A 16,787-nucleotide genomic window follows, 5' to 3' on the forward strand; every position below is an offset into this window, starting at 1 on the left:
GAATAATGAAGCATGAGAATTGAAAAATGAGTTGGTTGCATTGGTTATTTGAAAAATTAATGGCAAAGCCAGCTCTGAATTCCAGCTCCCTTTTGAAGTAAAACATTTAGATTTTGCCTAATACTTTTTTTCTAGCGCTGCAGGTCCTGTGCTTGGCTGTGTTGGCAAAACATCTTTCCCAGACTTCTACAGCTGGTGTCAGGGTGTTTTGAGCCAGTGTGGAAAGCAGGGCTTCTCATGACTCTTGTGGCAGAGAAGTTAAGTGCTTTGCCCCCAGACTCAGAGGGGGTCAACATCAGAACAAGGCACAAATTTCCTTCTGTTGGATGTGCAGGTGGCTCCCCAGGCAATGCCCCCCCCCCCAGTGTCATCGGCCATCCTGTAGCAAGTGCTCCATATCTGGGATCATCATCAGGTTGCCATTCATTTCTTTCACTCCAGTTATTACATGAGATTAACAAACCAGACCCTTTGCTCATTTGGAGGCAAAACGAATACTTCTGCCATCAGCCATACACTCATCGGCTCAGGAAACAAGAATTCAAAGCTTTCTTCTGACCTGAAGCTTTTAGTCTGGCAATGGGCCAGAAGATGTCATCAGCCCTAGTACAGGCAATTTTGTAATTTTTCTGTGGATGGTATTCTGGGGTATTGGATATGCATGGAAATTACTGTGGGCTGCAGTGGTTAAGATTTATTAGCAAAGGGAGTTTGGAATACATCAGAGCTTGCTGGTCTGAGAAGATCAACATTCTCCAAAGTGGACTGTGGCTGCCTCTCTGCCTACCCTTAAATCATCTCCCAGGATGCTGTTGTGAACCTGGGTATTTGTGTGTGCCTATTGTCTGAGCAGCTCTTGCTGGAGAGACCACCTATCCCATGGCCTAATTCTCTGGGTATACTGAGAACTTTTTTTTTTTGTAGCTGTGGCCTTAAAATCAGTGTAAATGTAATTCATGTTCACTTCTAGGTCCCCTTTCAGCTGGCCAAGAGGGATAAAATGTCTTAAGCTTAAATTAGAATTAGGCCCCTAGTGCTTTCCTCTGTGTGAGGATAAAGATCTTATAATAGAATGAAAATTGCTCTTTGTGTTTCAAAGGTATATTTCCACTTGTTTTTTTTTCTTGCTTATTGGGTTGGTGTGAGAATAGGCCATTTACTCATTATCCCCTGCTACGACATATATAATAATAACAATTATTAATTAAAGTACGTAGCACTTTATTGGCTTACAGAAAATTCTGTCCTTGCTTTATGTTTTTAATGTGTATTCAGTGTGTATGGTAAACTAGGAGGTGTGGGGTAAAGCAGTAAGAACATTACCTTGACCTTTAAAAATTTTTTTTTAATTTTTAATTTTACCAATACTCAAAATCTGCAAGATTGCTACAGGATATTTCCTGAGCTCTGGGTATACTAAACCCAAACATGTGCTATACACAGTCACATCTACCTCCACCGTGGGCCCGGAGTGCCCAGAGATTTAAATATGCTTTCAGACAGGATGTTTTAAGATATATGTAGTCTGTGTGTTTGTTGGAGGTTACTGTTGCCTGCAGTTTTACCCAGCCACACCATGGCTGTGGCATGGAGCTGATTTCCAGGACATGCCCACAGCACTGGGGCTCAGTCAGGGCCAGTTCCTCATGCTGGTACTCAGGGCTGCTGCTTCAGCTCTCTATTTCTGGGAATGACATTGAAGCTCGGGTGGGTGGAGATTAACCTGTGATAAAATGTGTGTGCAGAGAAATATGATCCGTATGCATTAAGTGATTTTGATTGTCAGCAAAAGTATCTATGCAGATACTCGGGGAAGGAAGCTCATTGCCCTTTCTCTTTACTGTAGATGGGAGTGAATGTCATTACTTGCTAGCATGGCGATTGCACTGTCTATTAAACTGATTTTTCCTTTTAATGGGTCCTACTTGAGTCACATTACATCCAAGCCAGATTGCAGAGGAATTCTAATGTTCTGACACTTGATGGTGTGTTCCCACCCTCCTGGCTTAAATGGGAGAATCTAGGAAGGAAGGAGAAGGCAGTAGGAAAGGCATTGCTCCAAGTGTGGTGCTTTATGTATTTCATCAAGGCCTCTGAGCTTCACCTATCACTGATGTTCCCTTTATGTTCTCCAACTTTTTTTGGTTCTTCTAAGTAAAGGAACTTGTTTGAAAAAGTTGAGAGCTGCTAATTTAAAAAATGGCTCTGGCTTAGTGTGTGCTTAATAATAAGCACTAAAATAGGGTCACTGGAATGAAAGGGGCGTGATTAGCGTGATTGGAATTACTCACAGACTTAAATATTTTCTCTGTTCTAGGACTAAATGCAGAACAAGCATATTAGAAGTCACTAAAGTGTCGTTGTTACTATAATGAAAATTGCAGATGTTTTGCTTTTATTAGTCCATCATCGTGGTTAACTTAGCGTTGGCCTGTCATTTACCTGCTGTTTTAACCATGCTTACTGCTAGCAGAAAATGCTGATCAGCTTGTGGAAACGGGATTTCCCCCGGTCAGCAGGCAGTTACATTCCTGGAGCTCTGACTCCAGTTCCCTCAGCTGTGCAGCCAGAGCCTTGGCCTGACACATCCCCCAGCTCCCCTAGATCTGCCCTAGATCTCAGCTTCTCTGCATTGGTCACAGCAGTGACAGGACATGGCCTCCTCCTTCCAACCACTCCTCCATTCTCCTGACAAGCACTCTGTTCTACAAGTAAATACTCTGATGGTCAGAGAGCCAGGGATGGTTGCAACAGCTTAAATTCCCTGTTGTTAACCCAGATCAGAGGTGCTTAGGTGATGTTTATAGCACGCATGTGTCTTCTGCATAGTATGTGTTTATCAGGGAGTTAGGGAAGAGCATTGTTTTCCCCATGAGAATGCCTCCCTTTCTAGGTGATATTTCTCAGATGTGCGTGGTTTGTGGTTGTTCAGAAGTGGGTAAGGTTTTGAGAGCAGGAGGTCTTAGCCTGATCATGCTTTCCAAACCCTATTTCTCTATTGTAAAAGATGTCCATAATGACAGAGTCTTTTCAGGCTGCTTTGATTTCCCCACCCCCCCACCCCCACCCCCTTTCAGGCTAGCCAACCCTCTGCCACCTGATTGTGCATGTACTGGATGCTGCTCATGTTTAGAAAGACTAACTAGCCTTCTGGCATCAGCTTCCATACCTTTGGCTAGATATACTTATTTGTGTCTTAGAGTATTCTTAAAGCAGACTGTTTAACTTCTTTTTTTAATACCACTTACTCCTGAGTATCTGTCATTTCAGAGCTTTATTTTGTGATCAGGATAAAATAGACTCATAATCTAGCTCCTTTAATTCCACATTAAAAATAAAGAAAAATAATGCACTTCATAGCCATGGCTAAACCCAACATCTTGGCCCCATTTTGCATTTTGAAAGGCATTGCTGGCTCAGGGTGAGTGCACACTCTGTAGGAGCGGGCAACTGGAAGTGGTCAGGGAGAGCAGGTCAAGCATGCCCTCAGTGCATAGCTCTGGAGTTAGCTGGGTAAAGCACATGAGTCCACCATGCTTTTATTCTCCAGTAACAGCCTTTTTGTTTTGTTTCCAGCAGTCCTATGCACCAGCTCCCCACCCCATGGCTCCTCCCAGCCCCAGCACAAACAGCAGCAACAACAGCAGCAACAACAGCAGCGGAGAGCAGTTGAGTAAAACCAACCTGTACATTCGAGGCCTTCCACCCGGCACCACTGACCAGGACCTTATCAAGCTGTGCCAGCCGTAAGTGCACTTAAAATACTTGGTGTCTTCGGGTAGGAAAATGTCCGTGCTGGCCTTTCAGATTACACTTATGTATGACCACAAAAAGACATCAGGAGCCTCTTGCACTTGAAGGTTAACCATTATTCCTTTAGTTTGAACAGGTAATTAATGCCTGTTGAAAACCTTCTGGTAATGAGTTTTGGGGGATAGAGCGGTGAGGGCCTTCGTAGTGCCTTCTGTTTATTTTAATCTGATTTCTTTCTTATGTTAAAAGGAGAATTTGCTTGTCAAGAAAACCTCCCTAATGACAGATTTTATAGTTACAGTGATCTGTGAATCACAACTTGGTGCACAACAAAACATGGGTGTTCCCACCTCAGTCATTTATCCCATCTTTTGATTGCTGTATCACACATTGCTGGGCTCAAAGATTGAAAAGTATAAAACCTGCTGAAGGTGGCCTTGTAGCCATCCAATTAACATCTAATTATGCACCTTCTACCTCCCTGTTTATCTTGAGTCATGCTTGCATATTATACTGATGAATATCAGTTTTGTTTTATTCTTTTTGAAACTGGGGAGGCAGCAGAAGAGAGCTCTTTGCTCCTTGTGCATCATCAAAAGAACTGTTTCCCAAAATGTTGCGCTCTTTAACCCCTCCTCACTGGACTGAATAATTGGTAATATGAGTAGAAATGAGAACTTGATTGGATTTCCAGAGTCTTGATTACTATTGATGACATGTGGGAGGGGAATAATCCAGTTTGAGATTCCAACCAGAAACCGCTTGGGTGGAATGTAGGTTAACATGTTTTTTGTGTTGAAATAAGAACATGAAGAGATTTGAAAAATAAAAATCCACCCTTTTTGTGATGCAGAACTGCAGTGCTTTTGCCATAGAATAGTCTATTGCAAAAGACAATAGCGTCTGATATTTTTTGTTACAAATGAGCCTTTCAAATCGGGATCAATACATGAAGTTTGGGAAAGTAAGAAACAGTCTGGGGCTGATCTACTGGCTTCAGTCCAAATGGCTGTTGTTTTGAAGTTTGCAATAGGAGTTAACAATTTAATGGGATGTTACAATTTTACGTCATTCTACCTTTCCTGATTTTGACCAAAAGTGCTGGAAGACTTCCCTGTTCTGTCTTCATGTGGACATGCCTGCTAGGACTGGAACTAACAGACTTAATGAAATGATATCAGAACTTTAGCAAAATTATGTGAGCTTGAAAGTCTTCTGTGTGACTTTCTCGCTTTCTCCTACTAGAGCTGCTACAGGTAGAACTGGCTCACTGTTCACAGGAGTACAGTGTGCTGAAGATTTTTCATATTTCATGCAAGCTCACTTGCGAGTGTACCTGTCTGATGTTTGTACAAACTACATTCATTGACACTTCTCACTTGTGACAGTCACAGATAATCCCAGTTCAAGGGCCAGATCCTCAGTAGGTATAAATTAACTGTAGTCTGCTGACGTTCAGAAAGCTATTTTGCTATACATCTTCTTGCAGTCTAAACCTTTCCAAGTTCAGACAAATTCTTTCAGCTGATCAGGAATGAACTAACTATTCCTAGAGGAGCCTCATGGTTTTGGCGCTCAGTGCTGCAGTCATGGTGTGAGACTGTGGTATGAGCTGCACTACTTGAATCATTAAGTTCAGAGAGCACATCCCTACCCCTTGTCTGTGTATGGGAAGTGCACATTAAGTATCTGAGAGCTTCCTTTTGGCACTGTGGCAAAATTTTTAATGCGCACCACTAAATTTAATCTGGTCTATGATTAGAGGGCTTTGTCTTGCTATCATGGAGTTCCTGTGTGAACAGATGCTCTTTAAGAAAAATGCTGACGTTCATTTTGCTGATTTTTCTGTCCTTTGGCTGAATGGAAGTAAGGAGAAACCAAATAGTTGTTCTGTCTTTTTTTCAGAATATTAGAAGTATTTATCACAGCAAAAGGGAAAAGTGATATAGGGAAACTTAAACATCTGAAAAAAACAAGAATTTTTCATGGCAGCATGTAGATTTGTAAAGTAATATATTGCAAGTCATTTTCTTTACCTTTGCAGATGGTTACATAGTAGAGTTGGTTAAAGGTCCAAATCCCTCCTTCTCTCTTTTCTCCCCCCCCCCCCGGCAGTATGTATAGCACCAATCTGCTGCTATATGAGCAAGACGTAAATTTGTCTCTTCAGAAATTACTGTCTTCTGTAGAGCTCTCTCTTAGCTTACATAGCTGATGTCTCACCATGCGTTAAAAGACTTTATGTGAACAGGTATTCACAAAACAGCAGAAAGTGCTGGCTTTTAGGCTTCCTGCATAGAAGTATTAGTGTAATATGCTACAAGATGTGAGGTGAAAACCTGAATTCCAACCCATAAACCATATTATTATTATTTTGCAGTACAATGTTTTTGGAGAGCTGCGTTTAAGGGAGATATTCACCAAAGCCAGCTTATGCCCAGGACGCTGGTTCCCCTAGGCTAGCTGCCAGTGCCTAGAATGAGCCCTTCTGAACCCATTTCCTCTGCTCTAGCATGTGACAAGGCTGCCAGCAGTACAACTGTCACTTGTAATGTCTGACATTTGGCAGGTCTGAGGAATAATGTTCTAAACCCACAGTATTTCTCTCTCAGAAGAACAGGGAATGTTAGCAATACTTTTGGTTGTGTATGTTTGTCATAGCCCATACCATTTCCAGGTTTATTCCACCAAGGAGGCCACCATCTAAGTGATGTATAACATTTTTTATTTAACTGCATTTTACCAGGTGAGTTATGGAAGAGAAACCCTTTAATCAGAGTTGTTTGATAAAGTATGGGGCTGTTTTGGTGAATCCTGTCTGCTTTTCTGTATTTCTGCTGTGGTTTTGGGTCGTGTTTATCGCACACTAAACAGAAAACAGCGGACTGGAGTACCATTGATGCTTGAAGTGCAGAGTCCATTACACGTGATGTCAGACGTTTCTGACAAATGTTCTGACACTATCAAACCTTTTATCAATTTAAGAGTAACCTTGTCACAGTAATCTGTCAAACTGTTCATACAACTAAAGGAAAACAAGTCATCATAGGCTGTACAGTAGCAGAGTAAATAAAAAAAAAAATAAAATTGCTACTGCAAGATTTTCTTTTTGTGTGGTTCTGATCCTCACTATTTGGTTTAACATGCATCCAGCAAAGTTGCATCAAATTCTGTTTTGCAACAGGAAGCTATTAGGTTGCACTCTATCTTCTGTGACTTCGTACAAATACTCTGACAAATGTCACACTGAAAATGAGTGAATAGGAAAGTTTTGAGAAAGCAAGAATCTGTTTTTCTTTTACATATGTATCATCTTCTGGATTTTCAGAGACACTGAGTAAAGGAACTTCCAAAAATGGACCTTGGTCTCCCTTAACCTTTCTTGAGGTTTTTTACAAAAGAGGCATTATACCCATCTGTGATCATAATGATCATAAGAACTTATTCATTTAAAATTTTGATTTTTAAATATTTCATGAAAATAATAGTAAATATCACATCATTATTATTTCTGAGGTACACAGTCTCTGCTTCCGCAGTGGTACACACCATTATGTATGTACCTTCCCGGTCAAAACCTTTCATCAGAAGGAAAGATAATCAACATAAGATGTAAAATCATAGATTATAGACAGAAAAATGTGCATGGTGTGTCACTGTACAAGCAAAATATAAATTATTATCTTTGAAATATTAATAATCTGTCACTCTGATTTTCATGCGTGGTGTTATATTTCATCCCGAAGAATTCCAAAATTCTCTCAAAAACATACACAGATGGCTTAGTCCCCTGTTGGTATACTGGACATATCCCATTCTCACTAACTACATCCCAGTGGAGACTGATTGAAAGAAATCTGAAGCACAAATTAAACATTTGACCGTTATTACTTTGAAGCATTCTTCATTTCAGAAACTCACTGTCTGTCTCAAGATTTTGGTCTTTTCTGTCTGTCTTTTCTTACATGTCTTCACTGAAGAAGACTTATGCTCCAGATTTTTTAAAGGATAAAATGTTTTGGAGAGGAGAAAGGGAATTTGGGAAAACAGAGATAAAATATATCTTCCCCCCCCCTCCATTTTGAAAAATTGGCTTAAACCCCCTCAATATTCAATTAAAAAAAGAAAAAAACACAACAAACAACAAAACCCACAAACATTGTGCATTGCACAATTAAGACATTGGCATGTATTCAAAAGATAATTTCTGTCTGTCTTGATTCAGTCATGAATTTTTTTGTGCCCAGTATATAGTCTGAAAGAAAGCTGCTTCAAACTTCTGGTGTTTGATAGTTTAAAATTACTTACATTTTTGTCCTAACTTAGTCCTCTCCCCTTGTGTCTATAGTGTACCTTCAAAAATCTACTTCTATCTGCTTTGTTCTTATTTGGACTAGCTATCCTATCACCCTTCAAGTTTTGCATTCTTTGTGGTCCAGGGTAAAATGAAAGGACGTAAACCAACAGTTTAAAGTCCTGAAGAGCTGAATGCTGCTCAGGCTGACTCTTGAGAAAAATGAGACAGAATCTCCCAGATAAATGGTTTTCCAGGTATGGGAAATCCCTATTGAATCATGTGATTCATGATTGTTGTGAGTGTTGCTTTCTCTAAATAGCTTCTAGATCCTTATTTTGTGCACATTACTTGAGGTTTTGGGTTTGCTTTTGGGGGGTGTTTTTTGATTTGCTTTTTTTGTGTTTGTTTGATTTTTTTCTAAAGGTATCCTGACTGTCTCCTTGACAAGACATCGTGTGAGACTTTTTTTTTTGCTTATTTCCTTCTGAACGTCCTTGGTTTTGTCCTGTGGAACATCTGAATAAAGATTCAGGCTGCCAGTGTTCAGATCCTACTAAAAGGCTAGACTCAAGGATAATGTAACCGGGGTTATTAATTGAAAATACACACATTACTTAAATCCTAGACTATTTTTGAAACGAACTGTGTGCATTCCTTTTGCCCCCACAGAAAACTGCTGAGTTCAAGGTTTCAGAGGGTTCAAGATACCTTTCAGGATAGGGTCTCTTGTTAATAGCTGCAACAAGTACATTTTCAATTAGGCTGAGCTTTATAGCAAGTTCATGATGGTCATTTCTGCTGTGTGTTAAGGCAGCAAGAGTTTGACATTCCTGGCTGTTTTTATTTTCCTTTTCTTTTGTGAAAATAACAAGAAGTCCATATTATGAGAACTGATGAAATGAAGGTGTGGGGAGAGTAAGTTCTCTTCCTCTCCTTTTCTTCTGCATTAAAATGTTAATTGAAAATAATTACTGTGGACTATAAATAAAACAAAGGTTAACCAGAATAAAATCTTCATAGTGAGCTCAAAACCAAAAAGGCCAAAAGAATCCCTGGAGTAAATCCTTTGTTCCGCAATGAAGCCAGACCAAATTGGTAGCCAGTGTAAACTGGTGTTCTTATCTCAGCCCTGGTGAAGACAAAACCCAAACTAAGACTTCTGTGGCGATACAGTGTTAGCCTGTGTCTAATCCTGTATTTTTAAGCAATCTTTGGAGATGTGAAGGAATTTGCTGTGTTCTGTAACCTTGTGTATGTTATAGCAACTTGCACTGTGGCTTCAATATTAATTCAAACAGAACCACAGAATCTATGTCTCTCCTGTAACTGGTATCAGCTGACACCATTGCTTTGTGGTATAGCAGAGACTGAAAGGGCATGAAGGTGGGAGTGCTTACTCAGTGGGATTAGCTCATATAGGAACCATGTGGCATCATATAGAGTAGTTCCTGCTTAAATCTGTCTGGATGTTTTGGTTCAGTGTATCCTGGTAATAGGAGAACTGTGAATGGCTCTGAAACCTGCTGAAGAGATCAGTCTTCATGGGAACCAAAGAAATGCCCACGCTTGAGGGGAAGGAAACAACCTCCAAAACCCTCCAGATTTTCTTTGTTACTCCAAGTAAAATCAGGAAAGCAAAGTCCCAAGAAGTGTGTACTGTTGGGCCAAGCACAGCAAGGGTGTTCTGCTGGACTAAATATGCTAATTCAAAGCAGTAAGGGAATTACATGAATTTGTTCCTCTCATTTGTTAGTGTGTCTGTCCCTTAGTCCAGAGAAAAACAGACTGATGGGTTAGCTTGGAGAAATCTGTATTCTTCTCAAGTTCTTTATATGACAGACTTTTCCCAAAAGATTATTAGGAGGGGTGAGAAAAGGAAAATAAATTAATTTCAGGTTAATAGTTTTAAGTTAAAATGCCTTTGATCAGGAACCAAATGGTGAACATTAACAATGTGTAATGTAGATGTAAAAGCAGAGGAACCTAATGACACAGACATGATTTGTTAATTCTTGCATTGAAGACCTCTTCACAGTGATGGTGCTTATTAATGCTTTTAGTAACATTGTGGCATTGCTCTTTGGGCCTGAAATGGTACAAGGCAGTGAACTTGTATTTCATGTGAGAGATCTTGGTTTCCGAAATCAGTTGATTTGCAGTTTTGCACAGCTATATAAATACTATGTCTTTGCAGTGGTAAATGTGGGTATGGATGTGCACGGTTGGTTTTTTTTTTCCCTTTATCTGATATCATCATTAAAAAATTATTTGTCTATTCATTCCCCATTAAAATAATCTCCAAATGTCTTCCATTGTTAAAAACTAACATTAAAGTTGCCCCAGTAGACAATGAACCAATCCTCTTCTTACCTAGCCTCTTTTATCAGGGAAAACAAAACTCTAGGTCAGCAAATGCCCACAGCATTACAGAGAGCTCCATCTGGGATGTGAACGTTCCCATTGTCAGGAAGAAAGGCAGAAAAATAATCTGCGTAAAGTAATAAATGAGCACCTGCACTCTTCTCTGTTTTGAATGTGCCCATCTTTTCACTGGAGTGTGACAGAATGCCAGTGAGAGTTTCTCATCTCCTTTCAAGTTGGATGAACCTGATTTAATGGAAGATAGGGTAGGAGGCAGCGTTCTTAGGCACTGCTGCTGAAAACATTTCTTCTGATGAATTTTAATTAAAGTCCTTGGGAAAAAAAAAAACAAAAACAAACAAAACACACAACAAAACAGAGAGCTCATAACAGAAGTATTGAATCTTCTGTGTAGCGGTGTGAAGGGCATGACTGTAACAGCCACTTGTTTTGCTTACTGTGCGGGAGGGATGCTGAGATAGTGGGGAAACACACTTAATGAGTTGCTTCTGACCTGTTCAGAGATGTTCATGTTTCCAGGCTTTCCTTGTCCTCTTTCTTTCTGCACTTTTCCAGCATATTTTGTGTGCAGCTTGTCCATAGTGTCACCATCCATCCATGAGGCCATCATCCTCTTATTGATGTAAGCATTTCAGAGACTGAAAATGCTCATGGCCAAAACCTGTCCAAAGGACAGACAGGCTCTGCACCATGAATGTCTGTCAGGCAAATGTCTGGCTTTGTAGCATGCGTGTTGCTTTGTGGAAGGGCCTTTCTGCCCATGGGAGTCTTGACAGTCTGAATTTTCCAGCTTCTCCAGGCATTCTGTAAAAGTGATGTTTGGTTTCTGCTTTTCAATGAGGAGGCCGATTGATGCGCTGGTGCTTTGACAAATGTTCCTTTACTGCTGTCCACTGAGTCGTGCGAGTTTTTTAATGCGAATAGTAGCAGTGAAAGTTTTGGTTATGTTTGGTGATTCTGTTTTGAAGCTCATCCACATCTTTCAGATTTGTCTGTGCATTTTTCACATTTGTTCTCCTAAATTCTGTGGTGTCAAGTCCAGTGGGTATTTCTGATCTGTTGTGCTTTGAGAATTCATGGTAGCAGAGGGAGAGCAGAACTGATGGCTGTATTGCATGTGCAGAGAGCAGAGGAGGAAGTAGCAAGTTCTCTGACTGGGATGAGGTTTATACTCCTTAAGAGTCACCAACTTTTGGGAGAGGATGGACACACACTGTTCATGTTCTGACATTTGTGTGGCTGAAATGTTTCTGTAACCTTTCTCTAGAAGGTATGACGCAGATAATGTTCTGATCTGTTTGAGGAATACATTGTCCTAAAGCTTTGCTGGAAGGAAACACCAGCTATGCTTAATACCCCCACACCCCCCTGCCCTGCCCCCAGGAATAACCTGGGCACTGCTTTGAGCTAATGGCAATAACCTTAGAGAATGCCTGTAATTTCTATACAAGGGGAAATGGCAGACTAACTTTGGTGGCAAAGCTATTGAATATTATCAGCACGTAAACAAAAATGTCATTGTGTTCAGCTGCTAGACTTTCCCATACTGTTCCAAACAAGCATGGACAAGAGCTCTGTGCTATGCAGCATGCAATGTCCTTCATTCCAAGTATTTGGTAACTTCCCGGAATTATTTGTGTGACAAGAACTGCTGCTAGATTTGTGTTAAAAACTGAAAAGTCTTTCATTTTTGTTTTAAAAGATGCTCACTAGAGAAGGAATTTCTTAGAATTTTTGCAACTACGTCAGAGGTTTTATGCCTGCCTCATAACACAGAGTCAGGAATGAGGGAATGTTTTCAGCCTAATTTTTTAAAGATGTTGATCTGACAGAGATCTGAAAAGGCTTTCTCTTTCTTCAAGCATATATTTTCTGTGTCCCCATCATGAGCTCTAGGGAAGGTGGAGACCTCTAGAATCGAGTTCTCTTGGAAAGTAACTAGCCACAGCTCTAGGGACAACTCCAAATAAAATAATGAAGGTAACAGCAATGTGGAAATATAGGTCCTATTCTGAAATAAGCTCTCTGCCAACAGACACCTAGCCTCATATAAGCTTCATGGTAGCACAGCAGTCTGTTCAAATACCAGTTATTGCAGGATTACAGCCATGTTATTGTTTCAGTGTAATACAGGTAATAAGTGCAGCATTTATGGCTATTACTGCCTGGTGATCATATATATAAAAAAAGGAAACAGACATGCTTTCCTTACTTCAGCTTCCCAGTTCAGCATTTCCATGTACTCCCGGGGTTATAATCCAATTATGAAACTTCAATTATTTTCTGTAATTCACTGATTCAAGAAGAACATTAACTTTTTAGCTTCTTTACAGTAGGGAACTAGGAACTAAAAGGGATAAAATAATTCACATATTCATAGAATTTAAGATTAAGAAGAGACCAAGAGATGGTCTACCATTATCTTCTGGTTGATTCAGGTCCTTAAATTTCCCTTATTTGCTCCTGGACTGTGTATAGCAATCTATTCTGATGTAGAGTATGTTCCAGAAAAGCACCCACTCTGGATTTGGAGTTATGAAAGCAACAGCAAACCTACTGCTGTTGCTAATGGTTTGTTCCTGTTAACTGCATTCCGTGGTCAGCATTTCTGACCCACTTCTAAATCAACTTTCTGGTGTTGATTTTTACCTGGTGGTTCTTTGTGTAATCAGATTAAGGACCTTTTAGATTCTCTTCTCTCCCTCCATCCTCCTCCCAGATGTACCTATGCACAATAATCAAGTCACGTTTTAGACTTTAATCAAAATAGATGGAGCTGTTTAAATCTCTGATTATAAGACAGTTTTTTCCAGCCTTTGTATAAATTCATCAAGGGCTGCAGGCGTCATTTAAATGTTTAAAAACTAATTATTGGAGGTTAGAAATATTTTCCTTTTCATGTTTATGGAGATTTGTTATTATATATAGTTTATGTAGCCATATCTGTTTGTATATATTTGTGGATGAAATGTATCACTGGAACATCTATGTTGCTAAGCATGAGAAATAATGCTCAAAAGCTGCTATGGAGTCCTAGCAGGAGTGTAAGGAGGTGCAACATGCTCTCAGTGGAGATGCCAGTATACTGGTGCTGGCACTATATCAGAAGCAGAAGCTTATCTCTCTACCTCTGAGGTTTTGATTACCTGTATTTGTAAATCAGGTGTCTGTGCATCCTTGGCTTTGAGTAACAAAACCCCATAGCATGAGATAACTGTAGCACCATTGATGCTTTATTTTAAAAAGTACGGAATTTGGATCTAAGCCATACCTAACTTAATTTTATAGAACTTAATTGCTCTACTCATCTTTAATGTTTCTTGTCCTCTCTGCTTTACCTAAATCAACCCCAAATTTAGGATTGCCAGTTCAATGGACTATGGCTATGAAGATTTTTAATTACAATAATTTAGCACAAATATTTCAATATAAAGTTTATTAAGTACCTTATGAACTGCATAACAAATTAATACATATCACATGTACAGCGTAGCCAGTTCAGAGAGCTGTGAAGGATTCATATAGGGCAATCTCTTGACTCTCAGAATAAAATTAACTCAAAGCAATTGCTTCTAAATGGAGAGGAAAACTGGTGGCTACAGTGGAACAAAATGGAATATGACCAAGTCATTGGTGGGGTTTAAATCAAAGCAGGGCAGTATGCTCATGCCATGGTTTTGCTCATTGCCTAAGAATTGCACTAAAGATGTGATTGATTGCAGGTCTTACAGACATGGGAGACAGGCTATAATGATACAGCTATTAAATACTGTCATCACTTTTGGAACTTCTAGTTTTTTTCATCTCTATTTTCAGCAAGTGGTAAGGAAAACCTGGTTTTGTTGTAATGTGGACTTGCAACTGTTAGTTCTCGTTAGCTTCCTGCATTTGTTTGTTGGTTCTTACTACACTTAGATATAGAGAAACAAGAATTTCTCTTGATCACAAGACCACGTCAAATGTACTTGATGTGTCCCTGCCATGCTGTTCCCATGATATGCTGGGGACATGGAGCTGCTTTTAGGCGACTGCTAGAAGCTGAGTCTCCCACTGCTGTTGGGTAAGTAGCTCTACCAGCCAGACTACGAGGCATTTTGTGGTGAGGAAGAGGTGGGTCAGAGTGAAGAGTGACTGGCATACATTGCAACTCCTTGGACATTGTTGTCTGTCAGTACAGTTTAGAGTGTATTCAGCCAACTGTGTGGAATAGACTTAAATTCCTTGTCCTCCGTCATTCTTTTTTCCATTCCCCCCCTCACCTCCTGCCCCAGCTTTCTTCCCTAGTCCAATGCTCCTCTAAAGAAGGTATTTCTGACAGTTGTCAGGTGCATCATTTGCTTAGTAGGTGCTGGTTAGCAATACAAGGGTATTGATGAGAAAGCTTGTGTTAAATCTCCCGTCAGAGGCTGCCCTAGAATTGTTAGAACTCATGCACGCATGGCATTTTAATCTCTCCAGTAACACTTCTGAAAGAGATTTTTTAAAGGACTATACCACTAGTTAGTAGCTGTCACCAGTGTGTGAGGCACAGTCTCAGTGGAGAATTTAGCAGCCCTTGGTTGCACCTGCAGTCGAAATGTCGCCAAGTAAATACATCTCTATCTTTTCAGACTGCCAAGTCATGGCAGTACCATGGGGATTCGGCGTGTTGAGCCTGTGAGAGGGATCTCGGCACTTTCGGCAGATTCCTGGGGCTGGGCACTTTTTTCGGCCAGGGGACCTGCTGTGGCAGGCTGTCTGGTGGGGGCATCGAGGTGAGTTTGACATGCTGAGGGCTCGCAGGATTCAGGCCATGTGCCAGCAGTAAAGTGCTTGTCGCCTCCTAATGAGGTAGCCCTCCAGTCCTGCTATCAGGAGGTCTGCAGCTGGTCTGCTTAATGGTATTTAGTAACAGTATGCGCAGTAAAGCATGCTCTCCTATTACACAGAAATCCACTAATGCTGGCATCAAGAGCGGTGGGTAATTCAATCACACCCACAAAAATGATATTAACATAACATTAAAGAGCTGTGTAGACTAGCAAAAGACAGGAAATTATGGAGTTCAGGCTTGAAACTTTATCCTTAACTCACCCATATTGTGCTGAAGTATTTGGAAATTTCCATAGAGCGTGTGATTTTATGGAACCTACAGTGGGGTGGATTGTCCTGTTTGTCTGCAGAGGATTTCCTCAGCTAACATCAGCCAGCATTAGTGAGAATTATATAAAGAAATCCTGGAACAATTTACAGAGCATAGCTGGACAATGTGATCTTTAAATACAAATTTCTTGGCTTGGGCAGTTTACCCACCCCAACATTTCTGAAGTGCTGCATCAGGAGTTAGCTGTGTTGACCTTTTTCAGACCAAGTTGCAGTTCAGTAGCTAAGCGTCTCTCCCAATTTCAGAACTAATTTTTAGGGTTTATTTTTTCTGTTCAACAGTCACTAAAAAGATTTTTTGTTTTGTTTTAAATGTACCTTTTGATTTAAAGACACTGCTGTTACTTGCTTGAGGTAAATTCACTAGATCTAAGCTGAATTATTCTAAAAATACCAACCCATCTCTATACCCATCTTTGGGCCATACATTTTTCATTTTTGGTCCTGCTGAAGCTAGTGATGCAACTCAGTAAGCAAGGTTAACTTCATTTAAAAAAAGAATTCATTTGTTGGAAATGGAAGAAAAACTGTTGACTACCCCATCTTCTTCCCCATGGTTTCCAGCTCTCCATTGTACCTCCCTGTACCAGCAAGAACAAGGGGAAGTTCTTGCAAGGATTCCATGGGTCAAGGAGGAAGCAGGGAGTCAACTTAAAGATATTTATAGGGAAGGCTTCAGCTGTTTTCTGAGTACAGTTGTTCTATTTTACCCATTGGCATCAGAGTCACCAAGAGCTAAGGGGAGTATTGTCTGTCACTCCAAGGATGCATATCTCAGAGACAGTGAAGCCAGCAGGTACACTGCTTGCAAAGCAGCTAAAACGGCAAAAAGTGGAGCACCCAGATATTTTCTTATATCTTCGGACAGGTTTTGTGGGCTGTGCTGAAATGCGTTCTGCCCCTGGATATGCTGATACCAGTGTTCATGTAAAAACAATGTAAGGTCAAGTCACATCTGATTTAGAGTTCATTCCCACATGACTCTGGGAGAGGGGGAACTACGTGATGGTCATTATTTGGAGAAGATTTAAAAATTATAATCTAGTGCAGTGGAAGTAAAAAGTGACAGAAACCAGCAAGAATTACTTTACTTTCATAATAGCTCATTGGGAGATTTTGTATGGTATTTTCTGGTGATGACAACTCTTGGTATGGTTAAGCTGTGAGGTTGTTCTGCTTTTTCCCTGTGCACTTTATGTGCTAAGGAGCTGGG

General features: G+C 40.3%; 1 protein-coding gene across 3 annotated transcripts in view; it reads left to right on the forward strand.

The window, feature by feature from the left end:
* RBMS3 (RNA binding motif single stranded interacting protein 3) overlaps nt 1-16,787 on the forward strand; it is a 448,215-nt gene that overhangs the window by 93,364 nt on the left and 338,064 nt on the right. For all 3 annotated transcript variants that reach the window (XM_074900571.1, XM_074900573.1, XM_074900572.1), the window contains exon 2: nt 3,577-3,746. In XM_074900571.1, coding sequence (XP_074756672.1) covers nt 3,577-3,746 — 170 coding nt within the window. The remainder of the gene's footprint in view (nt 1-3,576; nt 3,747-16,787) is intronic.

The sequence above is a fragment of the Athene noctua genome, chromosome 2 (genome assembly GCF_965140245.1).
Source record: "Athene noctua chromosome 2, bAthNoc1.hap1.1, whole genome shotgun sequence".
In the NCBI taxonomy this organism is placed as follows: domain Eukaryota; kingdom Metazoa; phylum Chordata; class Aves; order Strigiformes; family Strigidae; genus Athene; species Athene noctua.